General features: G+C 48.9%; 1 protein-coding gene across 1 annotated transcript in view; it reads right to left on the bottom strand.

The window, feature by feature from the left end:
• The window catches only part of DPF3 (D4, zinc and double PHD fingers, family 3), a 97,833-nt gene that overhangs the window by 50,750 nt on the left and 24,148 nt on the right, over window positions 1-22,935 (bottom strand). The window contains exons 4-7 of the mRNA XM_012724394.1: window positions 15,913-16,040; window positions 9,423-9,518; window positions 486-564; window positions 131-172 (exon numbers count right to left, since the gene is read on the bottom strand). Coding sequence (XP_012579848.1) covers window positions 131-172; window positions 486-564; window positions 9,423-9,518; window positions 15,913-16,040 — 345 coding nt within the window. The remainder of the gene's footprint in view (window positions 1-130; window positions 173-485; window positions 565-9,422; window positions 9,519-15,912; window positions 16,041-22,935) is intronic.

The raw sequence follows: 22,935 nt of genomic DNA, 5'->3' as shown, positions 1-22,935 counted from the left end.
GCCAGGTACGGATCTAAGTCATCATCAGAGATTCGTAATTTGCCCTACCAGGACAGGACGGAGAGAGAGAGACAGAGACGGAGAAATGAAATGAAAAGGAAACAAATGAAAAGTCACAGCAGCCAAGTACCTTTGTCGGAGGATTTTGAGTTATGCTTTTGTTTGTAACTCTCTGAAATAGAGAAAGAAATAGAGGATGAATCTTATGGAGACAAAGTAAAGAGAGTCGGAGAGAAGCCACAAAGGAGGGCACTGCCAGAGAGGAGCAGGGCACAAAGGCCTCCCCAGCTTGCTTCTCCCTCATGCAGAAATGCAGCAGCCAGCAGCAGCAGCAGCAGCAAGAGGAGGTGGTGAGGGCAGCAGGCATGGGAATGGCGGAGCAGACCGAAGAGGAGCAGCAGCGAGCCTGAGGCCAGGGGGCTGACACCAGGAAGCACAGGGGGCGGGCAGGGCCCGGGAGGGAAGGCACCCCTGCCCGTACTTACTGTCACAGACGTAGGGCTTGTCATGGTCCTCCTGGGAGGCGGCATCGTGCCTCCTCCTGCCCCCTGCAGAGCCACGGGCCTGGAGAGACACAGGGACAGGGACACTTGTTATTATGACAATCACCATAATCCCAGCTCACGTGCCCGGTGAGACGCTCAGCGCTGGCCCCATCTCCTCATTCAACCTGCATCAGCACCAATAACTACTCATTCTACAGGTGAGAAGAGCAAGGCCCCAGAGGCTAGCGAACGTGCTTCAGGTCACTCATCTATTCAGCTGGAGTAGCTCAGAGGTTGGTGCTTTGTGATTTTACAGATCAGGAGACAGGAGCATCAGAGAGGTTAAGCAGCTTGCCCCAAGGGGCTCAGCTACCAACACAGAGCAGGGTGTAAACTCAGGAGAGTCTGACTGCAAAGCCTGCACCGAGTTCACGCGTGTGCACACACACACACCTCCATTCCCCCAGCTCCCAGGACTTCCAGCTGCACTGATACCACACGAAGACACCAAGCCCAGTCCCCTTGGCTGACCATAGTGCAGTCAGCACATAGTGCAGTCATCACACAAGCTCTTTGCAGAGGGCCCTCTCAGTCCCTCAAGAGTCAGTCGGGTCCAGTACCCAGGTCCAAGGCATGAGTCTGGCCAGGCAGGCAAGTCCCCTGCCCCACTTGGCCTACCCCATAGGGAAAGATGTCATCCAGGGCCTCCTCTTCAGTCTTCCTCAGGCCTCCACCAGCAACACAGAGCTTGACACCTCACAGCTTCCTGGGGCTGCACTCCTGATCCCAACACATCTCTAGAAATGGGCGGTGTAGCCTGAGATCGGGGAGTAGAATAGCTCTACCTTCACAAAGAGCAAGGACCAGCCAGAGAGAAGCTGGCAGCTCTGAAGTCCCCAGGAAAGTGGCTATGAGAACTCAGCAAGGTTTTTTACACATTCGTAAGTCCCACACTGGTCACGTGTGTAACACCTTGCCTCTTCCAGGTCATTCTCTGGTAGTGAGGTGCAGTCAACTCCCACCCCAGGAAAAGGTCTGCTGGGGTCTTTGGGGACAGAGGGAAAGACACCACAGATAAGAAATAAAATATGGCCACATACTGGAGTGTGGAGTAAACAAGCAGTCTCAGGGGACTGGCCTGGAAAAGTCATATTCAGGGACCTCACAGTCAAAAGGTCCAAGATGTTCTCACACACACTCATACAAATGCTCACACATAGTCACTGAGGACTTCACAGTGGGAAGGCCTGCACCCCAGGTCAGAGATAACACACACACACACACACACACCACAATCAACACCACCTGCCAAGCTACCACCTCCACCACCTCCTCAGCTTGTCTCTCTAAAACCTCTTACAAAATTCTACCTTTTTCTTTCCCTCCTCCCACTGGTCTTTCTCTCTTTGCCTCCCCATCCCCATGCCTGCAGGCAACAGCCAGCCACCCCCTCCTTTCACCCTCAGACTAAGGGTTGACCTGAGGAGAGAGCTGTGAGGCTCTAACAGTCACCCCAGCCGCTGACAGGCCACCCGCCAGCCACACCACGACACCCAATTGGTCGCCCCCAGCTGTCCTCGCCCCACACACACACCCCCGTAGTGAAGCCAGGGACAGTTTGATGGGTGCAGCCCGGGGCCCTGTCACAGCCGCCTGGAAGCAGGTGAAAGCAAGTCAAGCAGAATGACGAAGGCAACAGCCGACTCAGGGAAGGGGTTCTGCGAGACTAAAAATACTGCTGGGAGGGGAGGAGGAGAGATGTGTGAGGCTGGAAGCAGGAGGACTTCTGGGGGAGCTGCCAGTGGAAGGGCCCTGCTGAGGGCCAGGGTTTAATCTCACTCTGCAGGGCTGACTGTGTGTGCACCCATACTCTCCCTGCACCTCAGTTTCTACTGCAAAATGAGGGTCATGGCCATAGGGCATTAAGGGGATCTGCAAAGGATTCTTCATGTGACCATTCTCTTAGCCTCCTGGAGCATCTCCAGCTTTGAAACTTCTCTGGCTGTACTGTTACCTCCTCAGAGAAGCCCCCCCTTACGTCCCCCTGACCAACTATGTCCGCGCATAGCCTGTCCCTTGTTCTCTTTCCCTGCTTTACATTTCATCACAGCACTCAGCTTCAGCTAACATTGTATTACACGCATCTCCCCATGTGAGGGTGGAAAACACGTCTATTTGGGCCACCACTATATTCGAACCCTGGCATGGGGCCAGTTACTGAGGAAGCATTTAATAAATGTTTGCTGAATAAATGGATCAATCAGAAGGTCGGTGCGTCAATCACCTTCATTTTTTCGCCTTCATTCTCTCTATTCAGCTGCTATTATTCCTCCTTCAAAGGTCATCTTAGGCATTTCCCTTCTATTCCATAGCTGAATCAAGAAATTCATCAACTGACTTCTGTACTCCTCGAATAACCCATCCGCTGGGCTTCTACATCTGTATTACCCTCCTCAATCCATCCTGCAGGTCTCCCAGACTAATCAGATTGAACAAGTGAAGGTCGGAACCCAGGGCCATTCATTTATTCATTCACACATTCACTCACTCGTTGCCATCTAAGGCCCAAGGACCCTTCCAAGCAAACCTAGCGGAGCCCACTGGGGCCACCTCACGCTCATGTTATGGCCGCATCTTTGCTTCTGTCCATCCCTACCATGGGCCAGCCTCTCCTCCATCCACATGCTCACCTGCTACTTCCCACTTATCCAAGAAGCTCCCTCTTGTCACAGGGAGTCAAAGGAACATCAGAATTAAAGATGGACATAGTTTTAGACGCTAGCTATGTGTCTTTGGACATGTCACTTCTTTAATTTTCTCAGCTGTAAAATGGGCAACACCTGCAGCACAGAGCTTTGAGGCTGTTAGAGCACAGAGTGTGAAACCACAGAGGACAGTGCTCTGTCTACAGGACGTGCTCAACAATCATTTCCCCCTCTTGCCCATTTGATCACGCTCTCTCCTCTCAAACTTTCCTGCATTTAGTGCACAGTCAGAAGCCTACTGCTTCCTAATTGCCTCATGACTATTAGTATTTTCTCCTCAATTTATTTCCAAAACAGTTATCAAAGATGGCCTCTCATCCTCTATTATGAGCCCCCAACACTTAGCACTTTCCTGGGCACAAAGCAGCCAAAAGTCTTTTTCAGATTAATTAATTCATGTAGGTCCTCTGAGTTAGACCAAAGAATGTTCCGATTACCATTTGGCACTGGACGAAATAGATTCAAAGAGTATTTGTGACTGGTGCGGTCCCAGAGCCAGTAGAAGAAACGGGATGTAGGTTTCCAGACTCTGTCACAGGAAATGTTTAAGTGAACTGTCCAAAAGATAGCAGTCCTCCCTGGGAACTGCCCAGCCCATTCCACCTCCCATTCACAGATGAGTGGGCCACAGCAGCCATGACATGACATGGTCCTGCCCCACTGGCCACAGCTAGTTGGCTGACTCAGGAGTAGACAACTGACCCCAAGGTTAGCCAGTAAGTGTCTGCCTCCAACATACTTGGAACTAAGAAATGCTTAATAGAGGACACTTGAGCTGGAAACTCATAAATCAAGCCTCAAGATGAGGCCAATGCAAAGAGAAATAGGAAAGGCTGTCATGTGAGAGAAAACAGGGTAGGAAAAGTGGATGCTAGAAGTTGCCTTGGCTCCTTCCTCTGTCCTAATCCTAAATATCACTACTGTTTTCTTTCACTTCCTGAAGTCTGAATCTTCAAAAATGGCTCACATGTGGAGCAACAGCCCAGCAGCTTTTCAAATAGTTCCCATTCCTTCTAAACCACTGAGTTTCATGCAACTAAAAGAAGCGCAACCAGGATTCATAGTGTTAAGGGAGCCCTGATCCTTTTTTTGGGAGGGTGGGGGTGGAGTAAGGGGCTTAATGTCAAAACGACTTTTGTAATAGTACTAAAATGTTACTTGAAATATTTCACTCTGTTCTCTCACAAAGCAAGTGTCAAGGGTTCCCTGATCCTTTGGGGGGTGGGGGGGGGTGGGGGGAGTGAAGGAGCTACAATGCTCAGCCACAAGTGCACAGTGATGTTCTCTGGAGGTTACATGTCATGGTGAGAGTCCTGTGTCATAGTCCTGTGTACTCTTAACATATTTTCTGTTTTGATTTCTGTGTGGTAAGTGTCACTAGTTTTAACTCACTGGAACAATAGCTTTGGGGACCCTAGCATTATGTAAGTAAAAAATCCTGGGACCAAAAGAAGCTGAGAACCACTACATAAATTTTTGTTATTTAAAATGAGATCCTCAGACCAGCAGTATCAGCATCACCAGGAACTTGTTAACTAGGCAAAACTCAGTCTCCAGCCTTGGACCTTCTGCATTAGAATCTGCAGATGTTGACAGGATCACCAGGTGCGTCATCTACACATTAAAGCATGAGAAATGCCCAATTATACCATAATGCATCAGTAAACATTCCCTCAGGACAAGCTGCTGGGCTACTGCTCCACACTTGAGCCATTTTTTAAGATGGATAGATAGATACACTGACGGGTGGATGGTGGACAGACCAGTAGACGGCAGACAGACTGGTGACTCAAAGAAATTTCATGAATTTTAAAGAACTCTCATTTCTTGGGCTAAAGTTACCATGGACACAGTTGTTCATTGTTGGACCTGAAGTTCCCTCACCTCTCAGGGAATCTCCACTGCCAAAACTCCAAGAGATGTTCCCTTTGCCTGAAGCCTCTTAATAATATCTAGTGTTTTTAAGAACTCAAAACTGGCTGTGAATTATTGCTCCATTTTAATGATAATGTAACTGAGGCCCAGAGGACCTATATCATGGAGTCAAGGCCATAGAAGTTACTGAATCTACTAAGTGGTGGAGCTGGGACCTGAACCCAGGTTCAAGCAAGGCAGCAACTGTCCTTGTTATCACTGCTTCAGCTCTGGCTTCCTCAATACGCATTCAAATGACAGGGTTTTTCCAGTGAGAATGGCACATCTTCAAACAACTAGCAACAACAAATGTTGGCGAGGATGTGGAGAAAAAGGAACTCTCCTGCACTGCTGGTGGGAGTGCAAACTAGTACAACCACTATGGAAAACTGTTTGGAGGTTCCTCAAACTGCTAAACATGGAGCTTCCCTACGACCCAGCAATCCCACTCCTAGGTATCTACCCAAAACACAAAAACACTGATTGAAAAAGATACCTGTACCCCCATGTTTATTGCTGCTTTATTTACAATTGGAAAAATATGGAAGCAGCCCAAATGCCCAAAAGTAGATGACTGGATAAAAAAGATGTGGTACATATATATAATGGAATATTACTCAGTAACCAAAAAAGAGAAACACATGTCTTTTGCAGCAACTTGGATGGAGCTGGAAAAGATTATGCTTAGTGAGATAAGCCAGAAAGAGAAAGAAAAATACCGGATGGTGTCACTCATAGCAGGAGTATAATGGACCAGATGAGAAAATAACAAAAATAATGAACAACCATATACCAGAGACATTTTGTGGGGGTGGAGTGGGGAATGGGATCAAAAATGGGGGGGGGGGAGAAATGCACGGAATTATGGTGATGGCAACACGGGTGACTTGGTGATGGGAAACCCGCAGGGATTACAATCGAGATGGGAAAAAAAAATGTATAAAATGATGTAAAAATAAACTTTTGTAATAAAAAAAAAATCACAGGGGTTTTGTTAAAGAGCAGGCTCTAATGGTGTCCCCTGGAGTGGAGTCTGGGGTCCTGCATGGCCAGCAAGCTCTGGTGTGAAATTCATGCTGAAGTCAGGGCATACCTTCTGAGCTTTGACTGCCCCTCAGGCCTGACCACAGAAGTGGGAGGGACTGTTGTTCTCTAGCAGCCAACAGCAGCTGAAATACTCCACTTTATTGTTTTTAATATTTCTATTTTATTTATATAAGGTTATTTGCTTCATCATAGTAGTATTACATGGGGCGAGGGGAGGGGATTTTAAGCTTCTAATGCAGTTGAACATACCACTTGAAAGTTTGGCTTAACTGAGGCTGTGAGTAAAACATCTTCCCCCACCCCAATTCAGTCTCAGCGCTTGGCCACACCTGGCCAGGGCCTGCCACAGGTCCACCACGGGTGACATGTGCACAATGTCACTGCACAGCTGCCCCTTGGCCTGCCTCAGGAGGTCCCTATCCAGCCACCTCACTGTGTCCAGGCCTCTCAGCTCCCATGAAACTGAAGTGCAACACCTATTTTTTTTTCCTTTTTCCATCATCCAATCATTCATTCAAAAAATTAATCACAGGCCACACGCTGGGCATGAGGCCGGGCCTGACTTAGTGGAAAAAGCAGAGAGCTGTATTCAAGTTTGCTTCCTTCTTTGCTAGGTTGGATGATCCTCAGCAAGTTACTTAACCTCTCTGGGAGTAATAATACCACTTTCAGGAATGAAAGAAGCAACACCAGCCAATAGAAATAATAATGCAAGCCATATATGTCATTTTAAATTTTCCAGTAGCTATTTAGGAAAAAAAAAAGGAGTAAAAGGAACAGGTGCAATCCATTTCAATAACATTTTATTTAACCTAATATATCCAAAAATATCATCATTTCAATATGAATCAATATAAAACATATAAATGAAATATTCTGCATTCTCTTAATATTGGCAAGTGTGCTGCCAAAAAGACTTGGAGAAAAAGAGAATACAGAATAAGGTGCTTGGTCCTCTCTGAACACAGCAGCTTACGTCTGGAGCCTCATCGCAGCAAGGATCGGGCCCCAGTTCTGCTGGTGTTCCTACAGCAAAGCCTTATTCGCTGACTGCAAGTCCAGTTGTCTATAGATTCAGGTTGGGAGTGCAGTCACAGTCTCCTCTGGTACACTGGTTTGGGATGATGGAGGAGAGGGAGCAAGTCTGGAGGCATCCATTCTCGGAGTTCACAAAAGGCCCCAAATTCCCCATTCTAAACTAGCCTTGAACAGTGGCATTCCATAGTCATTATTTTGTAGCTCCCAAGGAAGCCATAGGTCAAGGCAAGTTCCTCAATGAGCACTACAATACCTAGGGGACACCTTGATGGGGAACTTTCTAAGAGAAATCAGCCTGACACCCAAATCCACTGATCAGCTGGTGAACCAGTGAAAGCAGAACTAGCTGGAGAACAGATAACAGACACCTCCTGGTGTGAGGCAATGAGGAGTCCACCCAGAGGAGACACTTGCCCATGATATTTATATATAATTATCCTCAACTGATCAAGGCTCATTCAAGCCACCAGTTTTTAGGAAATGCAGCTAGAGGAATATATTAAATTCCACCAGTCTACCCAAATTTTGATTAAGAAATTCTATGAGACCAGCCACACAAGTGCTTCAAGAAATCAATGCCATGAAAGAAAATAGGAGTGTGGTAAGGTAGAGCAAGGAAGATATATGCTATAGAGCAAAAAAGACACTCACGTCCCATACACACCAACTGTAAAATGGGCATTTTTTTATAAGATCAACAGAAAATGAACAGACTGGATGGTAGATACTAGAATCGCTCTTTTTATTGAGTTTTATAAAGTTATCTGTTAGCAAAATACATGGAGGTATGTGCAAGTTAAATGATAAAATGTGTAGGGCTTGCTTTAAAGTATCACACAGTATGTATGTATTAAACATACAAACCAGCAGAAAGCGGGAGGAAAGAACAGATGAAAGAAGATGGTCAAACACTGAGGGTTGCTGCCACCGGGCAGTAACGAGCACATGTGAGGACTGCCACTCTCATCTTAGAAGCACCTTAGCTCACAGTGGGTGGCACTACAGCACTTGTCCCATAACCTAGGAACTGGCTAACCAGAGCTTCCCAGGCCCCACCCCTACCTGCTAAATCAGAACTTCTGAGAGTGAACCCCAAGGGAACCGCATTTGGATAAACCCTCGTAGTGATGCTGAAAGGCCCACGAACCATGGAAATAGAGACTGGGGTTCACTAAAGCGAAACCCTGGGGCGCTGAGGACTGGCCTCAGTCTGTGGGAAGGTAGGGGCCTACCTCGCCCAGAGCTGAAGGGGCCAGACAGGCCAAGGCCAGTTCATTCTCTAGGGGGGAAGCAGCAGTTCACTCTGGAGGCCCTTCGCCTGGTACTAATCACGCCCTTGAAGAGTCCTGAAGGTGACCACAGAAAACCCCTTTGGGTTTGAACACGAGGACTCTGGAGAACCAAGATGAGTACACCACTAAGGCTTGGCTTCCTTCCTTCGTGAACCCCCTCATACTCATATTGCTTCCACCATGGGTTTTCCCCTCTGTCTTTTTCCCAGGCTTCTGGTCTTTTCTTGATGCTTTCCAGGCCCCCATGTCTCCAAGACGCATGCCAAACCCACCAGGACCAATCGCTACGCGCCCTGCTTTCCAGCTGCCACTTACTCTCTCTGCCTAGCAAAGTGCACTCCCAACTCCTGATCCTGTCTGCCCAGGGCAGACAGGGACAGGAAACTTGCAGCCTTCTTTTATGGCACAGGAGCAAGACAAAGGCCACATCATCCTGGTCCTCTACCTTCACCATGTGCCACCACAACACCCACACCCACCCTCATCTTCTTCCTGTGCCTCTTCACCCACTTGCAAGTTCTAAACACTTGCAGGGCATCACCTGTGTTCAGGGTTCTTCTGGAGTTTTCTTCCCTAATAAGAAAGTCCTCACTTAAGGTCATCAAAAGGTTCTTGGGAACTGTGACTTTCAGTAAAATGATGTATATGATGAAAGAAGGTCCTTAAATAGTCATTTCATTCAACATCAGCCTGGGCTGTTTTTTTTGACACCAACATTATAACTAAATGACACTGAACAAAGCTTTTTTTGAGGACCAGCTGTGTTCCTCAAGGAAGACTGTGACCTTGAGCTAACTGTAGCAGGACCTGGGGTCCAGGCCAGTTGTTTGCCCAGCCAGGCCATGAGACCTTGTCCCTCCCACCTGGCGTCCCCTGCTTACCCGCCCTCTGGTCCTATTCTTTCGCTTGGGAATATCCTCTTCTAAATCCTCTTCTTCGTTTCCTTCTTCCACATTTTCATCATTTTCCAAAACCCTCTGAAATGACAAGAAACACAAAGAGATGGGGTGAGAGATTAAATGCAAAGGAGAAACCATCCGAGCATAATGTGGGGTGTTCTGCTTCCTGGTTGTTTGTTAACAAAGCAAAGACACTTCCATTGCGTGGGAATCCAAGTGGTCAAGATGCTGCCAGGACTTGGCGCTCAGGACGTGACGGCCCTCTCCTCAAACCCCAGCCCTCCTGGCCAAGCCTTCCCAGAGCAAGGACCTTGTTCAACTGCCTTTGCCTAAGGAGAATTTTCTCAAAAGAGAATACTCTGGTAGGAGCAGTGTCCAATGTGGGCTCGAGATGTTTCATCAAAATGTTCTTTCATGTAACTTCCTTTCCCTTCCTCAAGCATCACCTCCACAATATGAAATACGTTTTGTCTTCTATCATTCTGGAGCCCTGCCCTGTTTGGTGACCAGATTTTTGTTCATTTGACCAGATCTGACATTGATGTGTTGTTCATAAGCATCCGTTGTTACATTTTAAAACATTAAATTTTTTAAAACATAACAATGTTGTTCATTACAGTAGTACATTATTCGTAATGGCACTTAAAGATCAACAGCCCTGTGAGTCACACTAGCAGAAAATCCAACTTCCGTTTTACAGGTGAATGAACTGGGGCTGAAAACAGCACAGACCGCTCAGGGTCATACAGCCAAACCACGGCCAAAGGAAGGTCAGATTCCCCTGCTCAGTGCTCAGTTCTTGTGTCTGAGAATTCCACGTATGTCATGGCAGGCCATTCCTGTAGGGACACATCATACCTTTGGGGGAGGGGAGCAAAGAGGGGAGATAAGGTATGTAACCCTAAGTTTAAGTGAGGGATAGCAGACCCAGACCCAGGACAGAGAGGCATGGGGCCCACTGGATTCTGTGTCGGGGCCTACGGGTTTCTTCGTGGGCTCATTGTGTGGCCTCTCTTCATGCCTGTTTGCCTAGATATAAAACAGAAATTCAAGCATTCAATCAACAAGCATTTGTCTAGAGTCAGACAACTCGCAGTTTACAGTGCTGGTTGAGAGTGGACTCTACAGTCCAGAGAATAGAGGACAGATTTAAAAAGCCTACAGGCCTCATCATACCAGAGTTACAGTGTCAGGCACATTCAAGTTGCTACAAGGGAGTCCTAGAAGGGAATTTTACCTAATCCAGGGACCTGGTAAGGCTTACCTGAGGAAGGAACCTAGGGAAGCTGAGATGTAAAGGATGAGCCAAGACTAGCTGGGGATAGAGAGAGGAACGTATCCTAGTCAGAGGGAACAGCATTAGCAAACTCCCTGAGGCAGGGAGAGGAACAGGGCTCATCCTGAAGCCGGTCAACCAGACCGCCAGGCTTAGGCAGAGGCGGGCACCAGATGGGACTGAAATATAGCCACACCATATTCTGCAGAACTGCAGATGCACCATCCTGGGCTGGTGGTGTGACCATCACCACGAAGCAAAGGCTCAGAAGGCGCCACATACTGCGCTGATGTCTGATGCCACCACCACTGCCCTCGTGGCCACTGGACAATGAATACCTCTGGCCTCAAAGCCCGGGAGTACGGTAGCAGCCACCATCCCCACGCCTCTGGTCAGAGGACTGTATTCCCATCACAGGGATCAGGAAACTGTAATTACCAGCCCTCCCAAGGAACACAAAACACATCTACTTCCTATTCTCTACCATGTTTGATTAGGGAGCCAGCAACTGAAAGCAGCTGAGGATGTCGGGGGCAAGCTTGGTCATCCAACAGAGCAGCAGCTTTGTCTGCTGGGAAACATCAGCTCAGGCCAGAGCAGGGCTCTCTGCGTCATGCTTCGTGGGGACACCAGCCATCATGAAGCAAGACAACGACAGTCACAGGCCTGCCGCCTTCACTGGGTGCTGGAGTAACAGCGAGGTGTTGCCTTTAGCCCTCGGTCATTGTCATAGCCTCACCTCCCAAACTTTCCGGGTCTTGAAAGTCCTTTAATCACACTAAGTTCCCAGTGCCTCGAATTTAAAGGTCATTGACTCTGGCATCGCTGCACAATTCTGAGTCCACTCTCACTTTTTATTATGAAGGTATTTATTACCTGAGATATGGACTCAGCTGGAAGGTGAAAGACTGACAGAAGGCAGCAGGCCAGTCCCCAGAGCGCCCCCTGGCCTCTGCGTCCAGGGCCACACCACCTTCTCCCTGGGCTCCTTCCCTCCCTCTTCCCATGGCCTCCTGGGCCCCTCCCCCCCCCGCACCCCCCCCCCAGAGCCTCTGGCCTGTGCCCTGGGCTCAGAGGGACCTCAGCCTCCCAGAGTGTGTGCATTTCCTGCGATGTGGCCCTGAAGCCTCCCAACATAACAGGAGGACCAGGGTTCCTGACATACGAGCTCCTATCTGGGGTGCAGGAAGCCAGGGCATCCTGTATTAGGGGCAAAGGGCAGGGGAGTTCAACTAGAGATGCTGCCCATCCCCCAGTAGCACACCGGCACATCCCCTGTCCATGGACCTGATCTGGAAAATAAACACATTTTAAAATAACTTTCCTCGCTGTTTCTCTAAACAGTTTTTACAGTGTTGAACAATCGTTTGTGGTTATGTGGGGGGTGGGGGGAGGAGGCAGAAGAAGGAATTCCTTTTTAAAGACTCCACTGTCTCTGAAAATCATAATTGATTTCCCTCTTCCCACTGATGGTCTGTATCCCGTCTCCTCTCCATGCAGCAGCCACAGGGATCTTTATGAAACAAATTCACTGTTCTGGTTAAAACCCTTCAGATGGCTTCCTCCTAATTTCCCATGAAATGAAGAGTCTCTTCCATATCCCAAGTCGTCTGGTCCCTGCTCACTGTCCAATCTATGCTCAGTCCTCTCCCTGGCTCTAGCCACCCAACAGTGGAGTAGAGACCAGAGGTATGAGGGTTGAGAGCATTCACCAGAGACAGAATGGGCAGACTGACTAAGTACACCACTGAGGGGAGCAGCGGGCGCAACAGGAGAGGTCTGCTGTGCCATGTGAGTCACCTGCCTTGCCAGGGATCTAGCTCGTGCGGCAGTGATCACGGCTAGTTTCATAGTGCTGCGCTTTAACCCATTGCGCCACCAGGAAGGGCCCTCCCACCCCCAGGTCAGTCTCCTCAACACAGTGGGCATGGACCTGTCCCCAGCCTTCAAGTATGCTGTTCTCTGCCCAGAAAGCACTTGGAGCCAGGAGCCTCATTTTGCTAGCTCCTCCTAGTCCCATAGGACTCAGGGTAAGTCCTGACAGAAGGCAGCAGGCCAGTTCCCAGAGCGCCCCCTGGCCTCTGCTCCAGGGCCACACGGCCAGGTCCCACCAGGGACCTGGTTTCTTTTAGCGCACAACCTAGTATCTATCTATCCCTCCCCTTATACGATCTCACACACTGCTCTCTCATGGTATATTTATCCTGAAATGCGATCTCTCGGCTTGGCCACATGCTATCTGTCTGTATCTCACACTAGATAGAAGAAAAGGCTGGGTGCAGGGACAGGTCTCTCTCAGCTTCTCTGTTTCCCCAGAACCTAGCACGGTGTCTGCTCACAGGAGGCCCTCAACAAACTTGGGTTGAATGAATGAAAATTAAACAAATGTAGTCCATTTTCCACATATACCCTTTATGTTTAACAACATCTAGACAGAAAAGCTCTCCTGACTATGGTCCTGGTTTCAGCCTCTAGCACCATCTCAGTGCACCGTGGACATCACAGGGATGATGATGATGAAGGTGAGTCAAGAGTGAGGCCCCTTGTACTGGTCCAGGCGGCCTGCAAGAGCTCAACCCCCCCGTCAGGGTATAGGGAAAGGCCACATCATGGCCACATCCAGGTTTCTAGGCAATATTCTGCCCCGCTCACAAATTCTGTTAAATTCAGTGAAATTGCACTAACTGAGCAAAAAACACTCTAATGGGCAAAGTAGGTGTAATAGACCTTGACTTAAAAATAGATAAAACTGGGCTCTCCCTGGTGGCACAACAGATTAAAGCACCGCATTATGAAGCTCTCCAAAGCCATTGCAGCACGAGTTCAATCCCTGGCGAGGGAGCTGACCCACATGGTGCGGCAGACCTCTCCTGGCCAGCCCGCTGCTCCCCTCAGCAGTGTACTTTGTCAGTCTGCCTGTTCTGCTCCCTGCTCTGTCTCTGGTGAATGCTTTCACCCACCACACCTCTGGCCTGTACCCCAGTTCTGTTAGCATAAATAAATAAATCTTAAAAAATATATAGACAGGGCCCTCCCTAGTGGTTCAATGGGTTAAAGCACAGCACTAAGAAGCGAAAGCCACTTCCACATGAGTTCGATTCCCTCCTGCCCTGGAGGTGATCACATGGCGTGGGGGCACCTCTGGCCTCTACCCCAGATCTGTATGCACAAATAAATAAATCTTTAGACAAAACTCAAAAAATGGGAGGTATTCCTGAGTAGACAAAAAAAAAAGGAAGAAAGTACTAGATACACAACATGCCAGAGACAAGAAGAGATCCCCCCTGCTCCAGGGGGCCAAGCGTGGCATCCTGGGGAAGTCAGCACTGGCAGGGCCTGCGTGATGGGGGGGATCTTTGCACACGGAGCGGAAGAGGGATGCTACACATGGAGATAGAGGCACAGCGCTGCGGAGGCAGAGAGGGAGTAACGAGTGAGGGCGGAAGCCTGAAAGCAGCCTAGGAGCAGAGCCAGATGCCCAGGAAGGCCACGCTCGTCCTTTGGGGTTTATGTAGTAGAAAACAAAAGTGTTCTGGCTAAGTTTTTAAAATAAAGGCATGACATGGGCAGAGCTCTGCTTGGGGATGAAAAGTCAGATAGCAAAGCAGGACAGGTAGAAAGAGAAAGGGGGATGGGAGTCTGCTTACTCATGCAGTCATTCAACACCATTTACTGTGTACCGACTATGTGCCAGGCACTGTTGGGTGCTTGAGACAGAAATCATTGCATCGTACCACATTGCATTACCCAGAGTGCTTCAGATAGATTAGCGAGCAAAACAGACAGAATTAAATAAACAATCATATAGTAAATCATTCTATTAAAGATATGTTAGATGGTGATGAGAGGTAGGGGAAGCCAAAAATGGGAAAGGAGAACAGAGTTAGAGGGCCGGAGTGCCTGGCCCCCAAGGGCCATCAGGGGAACGTCATGCAGAAGAGAGAGGAGCAAGAACTGGGAGAGGCTGGACCTGAGAGAGGACTTTGCAAGCAGAGGGCGCAGAGGCAGGCCCCAGGCAGGAGTGTGCCTGCCATGTTCTCAGAATAGCACAAAGAAGTCACTCTGGAACAGAGGGCCAGGGAAAGAGGTAGTCAGAGAGAGGTAGCAGGATCTGGCCTGTATTCTGGCAGAGCAGGGCACAGAAATGGCAGGATCTGACTTGGCTCCTAAAGGGTCCCCCACCCCCACCATTAGCAGGGCCGTGGAGAAAACAGTAAGCACTGTGCGATAGGCAGAGAGCCAGCAGGAGGTGAGCGCGGCGTGGGCCAGGGGAGTGGTGCATGCTTCCTGGACTTGTCCCAGGTCTTCACTGCACCCCCAACCCCACTGGGGGCATACAAGAGCCCAGGATACAACATTCCATGCACCAGCAGCGCCCCAACTTGATGCAACTCACAAAAATTTAACTTGTATGAATGTAATGGCCATGAATGCTAAATGGGAAATAATACTGATAAATGTATACATAGAATATAAAAGCTAAAATTCGAATAAAATGTTTCATTTAATTTTAATAATTCAATTCTGTTTGATCACTAATGCCCTTGAATTAATATTATAATGCTCCGTGCCAACCACTGTGTCTGGCCACGGGGATTCAAGACCCACAAACGAGGACTGGACTGAGCCCGCCAGGGTGGGGCTGGCGATCAGAGCCTCGGTAACGCTGTGGCACAAGGAGGGGCCACAGCAACAGGAGTAACCAACCCTGCCTGGCCAGACACATCCAAGCTGGCCTTGAAGGAAGGGTGGGGAGCGCTATGAAAAACTGACACCTGGTCAACCAAAGCCAAGGGAGGGGTGTGCGGAACTGGACAGGTTGAGGCAGACGTGTGGGCCTAGCGGATGCAGAAACTCAGGTGAAACCCTGAGTTTCAAGCCTGGACCACGAGCTACTTGCTTCACAGGCTGAAGACTCAGTCTGCTGTTCTCACCATGGTGCCTCAGGACATGGCGCCCGGCATACTGGAGGCTCGAAAGTAACATCTTAAATGAAGAAACAGGGAGGTGAAGGGACAAGGATGGACGTGAAGGCAACAATGGCTTCTTCTGGGGGTCACGTTAGATCAGAAAGGACTTTGCAAGCTCTGGACCAGTGCCATGAGCTGGTCGAGCCATGCCCTCGAGCGAGCCCAGAGGGCTCTGGAAGCACAGCCGTGGGACTCTGGGGGCTCCCCACGGCGGGCCCAGAAATACCTGTATCTCCTGGATGCTCTCCTCCTCTCTGGCATCCACCTTCTTCTCTACACCCTCCCCTCGGAGCAAGGCCTCAAGGGTGGTACTTTCTGAGGTGAATCCATCCTTCTTTAGGGGCAGTTCCACTTCTGGAAAATAAAGACAGAGAGTCAGGACACTCACAGCAAGAGAAACAGGAGAGGCAAGAAGATGACCCTGGAGCATGTGTGGGAACCAAGCACCAGGGTCAGACTCAGACAGGCTGCGCTCTCCTCTGAGCAGGACAGGAACATGGGAGGTTGTGCAGCTCCCCTGTCTCCAGCTCACAATACCAGACATGGAGCCCAGCCCTGCCTGCGCCCTCAGAGGCAGAGCAGAGAGGTGCCAGGTGCACAAGGTGAAGCGTGAGAGGGGCTCAATCTTAGGCCTGCTTTAGGCCACTCGGACCCTGGGACCTTAGGCAAGACCTCTGAGGATCCCAGAACTCTTTTCCACATCTACGAAGTGCAAATGACAGTGGCCAGATGTTCTGTGAGGAGAAACGTGTTCCTTTACATCAAAGTGCTTTGAAAAGTCAAAAGCAATACACTAAGTATTATTATTATTCTCTCCCTCCATCACAGTTTGTGTCTGGCAAGTCCACGATCCCCTCCCCTCCTTGGCCACACTGGGTGCCCAGCATCAGGGAATCAAAGGCCTCTCTAGGTAAGGGAAGAGAGAACACAAGTGCCAAACAAGCCCCTGGTCAACAGCTGGGAGTTGCAAGACCTACACACTGTGTCATTTTTTCTGAAGACATCGAAGTTTGATCAGCTACCTGGGACTGGCAGTTATGAGCCCAGCTGAGCCACAGTCACCCAGACAAAGCCATCCTGTCCACAAAAGAAGCTGAACCACTTCCTCCAGAAATACCCCAAACTCCTAACCCAAAGGAAGTTCGTTTCTTCCTCTGTGAACTCGTGAGAACCAAAGCAAGCAGACAAAGAGCTTAGCCTCTCTCTCCTTCCACCTATGTCTTCCCACCAATGTGTTCCCAATGGCCTCCAATGGCCAACCCCAACCAGAGAGCAGAAGGCAAAGATCCCGTTGATGACACAACCCACCAAGGTCAGCTCTGAGGGCACAGAAAGGACAGAGTGGACCAGGGAGACGAAATGGAAATAACCAACACTAGCAAGGCCTATTCCCAATGCTCTAGTTTGACTAAAATGGAAATTCCTTTTATCTCGCTCACCCATCATAGAATCCAGCTCCCCAATCCACAAGGAAGGGCTGCCTGCCATTAACACTCAAGAAACACACAGCGCAGTGATACAGTCAAGTACCTTGACTATGGAGACTTCACAGACAAGGTCTTTGGGATTTTTTTAACCAAAATAAAAGGTAAGTCAAGGATGCACCGCCATCAAGAATCACTGTCACTTGTCAGCCATGTCTGAAACTCACCGGCCAGCTACCGTTTCAGGGTATTTTCTGAGAACCTGCTACATGATAACCACTGGGCTTGGAGCACCCACAGCGGGTGAATCAAACAAAGACTTCCAGTGACACCTCGAAGCCCAGCAACTGTGAGTGTGATCTAAGCCAGTACCAGTCTTGAGCTTTGGGTGGGTTACAATCTAAAGAGACAGTGGGGAAAAAAAAAAAAAAAAAAAAACAGGAAGAATGAGAGTCTACTTAGATTAGAGATCAGAGGGTCAGAGTAGGCTGTAAGACAAAATCACATTTGAATGTCAGAAAAATAGTCAACTGTCTACTTTTGTGAGTTCAGAGTGTGCAACTCCAAAGCCTGCCCCGATAACGGATTGCTCTTCCTCCCAAGTCAGGAAAGGCTTCCAAATGTCTAATCCAAAACAAAGCATGTTGCCTCATGTCCTGTCTTCAGTCAAGAGAACAGCTGGTCACCATCTCTCAAATTTGTGTGTGTGTGTGTGCAAGCGTGTGTATTTGAAGTTTATCTCTTAGTACCCCTTAGCTTTCTCAACACCGAATAAATCCTATTTCCATTTTTTAGTTGAATAAGGCCTTAGAGATCATCTGCTTTAGTCATTTCATCTTATAAATGAGCCACCTAAGGCTCAGAAAAGTTAAGTAACTTCATGGAAAGCCACACAGCAGGACTGAAACAGAATACAGCCAAACGATCCTTCCAAGACGCCAAGAGCCTATTATATCTTATTCGTACTTACAGGCCCCCAGGCCGAGCCCCCAAAAGTCACTGGATGTTTGTGTTCATGCAGAGAGCTGGGCACACAATGAACAAGATGTGATGGCTGCAAGGCTGTTACTGCTACGTGTCAGATGCCCCCCGCCACCCAAAAATGAGCACAGGGCCCCTGGGATACTGCAGATCAGAAGGCTTTGAACCTGCTTACAGCTAGCAGAGATGAAGTCCAGCCTTGACCCCAGTTGCCTCCAGAACCCATTCGCCTAATCTCTAGGCGGTGGGAACTTGCCTTTGCCTCTCTTTGGTCCTTCCCTAAAATGTCTTTTTCCAAGCTTTTGTGCCTCTGCACTGCATTCTTGGATTCTCCATGTATTAAGATAAAAGGTTGCTCTTTGCTGAGGCTGAGGGCAGACTGGGGTCACAGCTCAGGGCTCTGACGTATGTGAGTATCTCCCATGCTGTCCACCCTTCCAGCAGGATGGCCCTCTCAGAGAATTTCCCATCCGTTGTGAACTTCCTGCTCCTGCTTCTCTTTTCTTCCTTTCTCACTTCTTCCTCTCCTGCTAAATACTCCTCTGTCCTCCTGTCCCATAATTCAATCTACTCTATTAATCCACTCAGTCTGCTGCTCTTGATCCTCTGGTTGTTTACCGGATGTGACAGTTGAGGATCAATAGAGAAAGTAAAACCAAAAACACAAAAGTGAAATGGGCTTTCCCATACGCAAAGAGCTAGAAAGGATCTCCAGCAGCGCCTACTCCCTTCCTGGAGAAAGCGGAGCACAGAAAGATGTGCAGACTTGCCCAGGGTCACAGGGAAATTTAGTGGCATCATTTTTGTCCAGTCACCAAAATATCTGCTGATGTGTATAAGCCTTGCTGTTAGGCAGTCCTGGAGTCAAACCCTAGTCTTAGCCCTGCCATGTATTAGGTAAGGGACCAACGGTTGGCTACTTAAACCTCTCTAAGTCTCCAGCTCCTAAAATGGGGAAGATCATAATACCTACTTCACAGGGTTGGTATAAGAACTGAACAAGGTAATACACTGTATTCAAAAATTTTTGAAAGGCTCTACAAAAATACTAGTGTAAAAAACAGTAGGAAACAAGGCTTACCTATTTATTTTTCTATTCAAAACATAGATTCAAAATTAGATCATATATATAAAGAGCATGGGATGTTTGTAAGGCCCTATAAATGTGATTACTACCAATTTTTAAATCATTTTATTTTCAATGGCACAATAGCACTGCCCAATAAAAACAGAATGCAAGCCACTGATAGGATTTTAAACTTTCTGAATGCATTCTTAAAAAGCAACAGGTGTAATGAATTTTAATAATGAATTGTACCCAACACAAGAGTCCCAAAGCATTATCATTTCAAAAGGTAATCAAATTTTTTAATGATGTGATATTTTACACTCTGTCTTCACGCTGTCTTTTAAAAAAAAAATCTGGTGTGCATTTTGTACTTCCAATCCATGTCAACTCAGAGTAGCCACACTTCAAGCATTCCACAGTCACATGTGCCAGTGGCTACTGTATTGGACAGGGTAGGTTTACAGCATGAAAAGTAATGTTTACCATGATCTCATGGCAGAAAACAGAAGGACATTAAATATGGTTCTTAACGTCATCTACTTGAGAGCTGGCCAAGTGCCATCCCAGGGTGGCGTTCTAGCTGACCCTGGTTTCTAAGCACCATGGGTAAGGTTTGCAAGGTCGGGGTGAACAGGTCACAGAGTGCCCTCCCTCCACCCCAGCAGAGGGTACATTCATACACAGACCCCAGGAGTCCAAAGGGAGTGGGGTGGGTGACTGGCCCAAAGCTCTTGCACAATGCATGTCCTAGACACTCGCCCTCTGCAGCCCTTGGGGACTTCATTGATTCAGTTTTATTCTAATACATCTCATCTAGATAGAGGATTTAGTGATTCTTTAAAGGCAGACTCATTTTGAACCTCACACAAATTTGGGGATCACACAACCTGACAAGAGCCATCAAACATTTAACATTAAAAGAAAAAGGTCCAAAACACACACATAATTCATCTTTAAATTAGCCTGATTTTATACACATGGATATAAACCCACGGATCGTTACTCTCTGCAGAGCGGCAGCAGCTGTCACCCAAGCCAGCCGCCTCTCCGGGCCCCCGCAAGCAGCTCTGCCTCCACTTCTAATTGGGAACAGAGATACTCCTTGGGTGACTTCCAGCACGATCCATCACACCAGAGACAGCTTCTGTGCAAACCGAAGCAAATCGGTTTCCAAATAAGAAAAAACCTCTTAGACAAACAAGGATTGAAGCATAGAAAGTCTAAAAAAAAAAAAAAAGCCACAAATAAAAACAAAGCAAAAAAAAAAGGCCAGTGAAGAGCACGGATTTCTCTCCAGGGCCGTGGACAGGGCAACCAGCCTCTCAGGTGCAGATCAAAGCCACAGACTTTTGACACAGGTGTCCAAGCCTGCCACCCAACACCCCGAAAGCAACTCTTCCACTGGGTTGTAGGTGCCACCGAGCTCATTAACAGGATGCCGGAGAGATGAGCCTGAAAGTGCAACAGGGGAGCACAGTGAGTAATTAAATCCCAGGTCATTTAAAAATGCAAACGCCCGCATCACACAGGCTCCCGGAGCCTCTGACTCCTCATGTGTTTTTTGGCTCAGGATGGAAGACTGGGAACCTGCAAGTCATACATGGATTATAATAAAATATGCCATATAAAAAACAGATTAAGACAGTTCTTCTTTGGGGAAATATACAAAGAGAGGGGCTGTCTGTTAGCTGTCGAGTTTGCAGAAGATACCATCTTTCGGGAGGCTGTGCTCTGCCAACAGACAGACTGCCCCCAGGGAAGCCGTGCTGAAACACCCGACAAAGCACATCCGTCCGTCCGTCCATCACGGGCTTTCTCGGACTCAGGGGCCTGGAGATAGAGTTATGTGCAAAAGGGAGAGAGAAACCCCGCAGACAATGGCAGACCATTCTCCTACTGTACGGGGAGGGCTGGGATTTTTTAACCTGCGTCTAGATTTTCTTTGAACATACAAATAGACAGTTCTCTCTTCTGGGTGCTTATTATTTTGAAGAGTTAAGCTCATCATATTTTCTTGGATTTATACAACAACTTACAGCAAGGGACGAGGTGCTCAAGAGCCGTCATTTCATTGATTCCCATCAGACTCTGAGACTCGGGGAGGAGAAAGAAGGGTACGGTTCTCTCGCACCCGCCAGGGCAAGAGATGATGGTCGGCCCAGGAATGCATCTGCCCATTCCTCAGGGGTGCCATTTTCTTGGCGGCATTTGACTCCCTGTTTTGTGATTCAAAAAGCTGAAAATACATGAGGTTCTACTGAGGATGGACCCATTGCCCAGGCTGCACCCCACTAGTCCCTGTTCCTGCTGGCTTTGGAACCCTAGGGCAGCCGAGCCACAGGAAGATTGCTCCCCTCTGCTCTCCTGCCCCGGGGCCTTGGGCCCAGCCACTCACCCCCGAGCCGGTGCCCAAGAATGGGCCCCTCTAGGCAGCAGCCACAGGTCAGGGCCTCAGGTACACACTCCCCCACGCTGAAACACAGGAAAGCACCCACTGGGCTGGCAAGAACCCCAAGTCATGCTTTTTAGCAGGTGGTGAGGGCGAGGAGGACAGCAGGAATGGCTGAAATAGTGAGGTAAAATAGTGGCGGGGTCCTGTGAAGGGTCAGAGGCCTGTCGGGGATGAAACCTCAGCCCTGAACCACACACTTGGCCTTGCCTCATCCGTAACAGTGGGAGAAGCAAACCCACTTCCCAGTGTTATGAGGCCACGCGAGACCACAGAGTCTGGGCTGGGCCTGCAGGGGGTGTTCGTCAAGGTGAGCACCCTGCTTTCGCCCTCCTCCACTCTCGCTTTTCCTTGTACTTTTCTCAGCAAAAACCTTCCCCCTCCTCACCTCCTGACACTCCCAGACCATCAGAAGCAGTGAGGCACGACCCCCACCCCCACCCTGAGGCCCAGGCCCAGCAGAACAGGGGCGAAGAGGCAGAGTGGACACCCAAGAGCGGGAAGAGGCTAAGCACAAGACAGCGCCCAGCTGAGCCGAGGCCGGCCTGCTCCCGCTCCAGGGTGGGCCCGTCCTGTGGGCCCGGAAATTATGCAGAACCACAAGGGAGAGGCCTTTCTTTATTCATTCATTTGGTGAATGACTCCTGAGCACTCACTATGTACCAGGCTCTGTTCTAGGTGCTAGGGACTCGGCTGTGAACAAACACAGAATCACCTGCCCTCGCAGAAGTTATATTCCAGTGGAGGAGAAGCAATTCATAAAGCAAACAAGGACCATGGGTGCTATGATGGGTGGTGACCAGTGTTTTGCAAAAAAAGCAGAGTGAGGAGAGGTGGGGAAAGGGGGCATTTTTAGCGTGGCCAGGAAAGCACAAGCCTGAAGGACCGGAGAGGTGCCAAGCCTGCTATCCCGGAAAGGACTCCAGTACAAGGGCCCCGAAGAGGCTCCTTCTGCCTGGAGCCAGAGAGAGCAGCGGAAGCCCAGTGCAGAGAGGGCAGGGCCCAGAGGGGCCATGGAGGCCGACACAAGAATGCTGGCTCCTGTGATGGAAGTGACTGGAGGACCTGAGCACAGAGAGACATGACAATGCCTGTCTTTTTTTTTTTTTTAAGATTTATTTATTTATGCTTACAGAACTGGGGTACAGGCCAGGGGTACAAGGGTGGGTGAGAGGGTTCACCAGAGACAGAGTGGGGAGCAGAACAGGCAGATCTACAGAAATACACTGCTGAGGGGAGCAGCGGGCGGGTCAGGACAGGTCTGCCGCGCCATGTGGGTCAGCTCCCAGGCTGGGGACTCTTGCTGTAGTGACTTCGGAGAGCTTT

Source organism: Condylura cristata, unplaced genomic scaffold, assembly GCF_000260355.1.
Source record: "Condylura cristata isolate star-nosed mole 26May11 unplaced genomic scaffold, ConCri1.0 scaffold00013, whole genome shotgun sequence".
NCBI lineage: Eukaryota > Metazoa > Chordata > Mammalia > Eulipotyphla > Talpidae > Condylura > Condylura cristata.
Note: the sequence above shows the minus strand (reverse complement) of the source record. Positions and strands in the feature narration are given on the sequence as shown.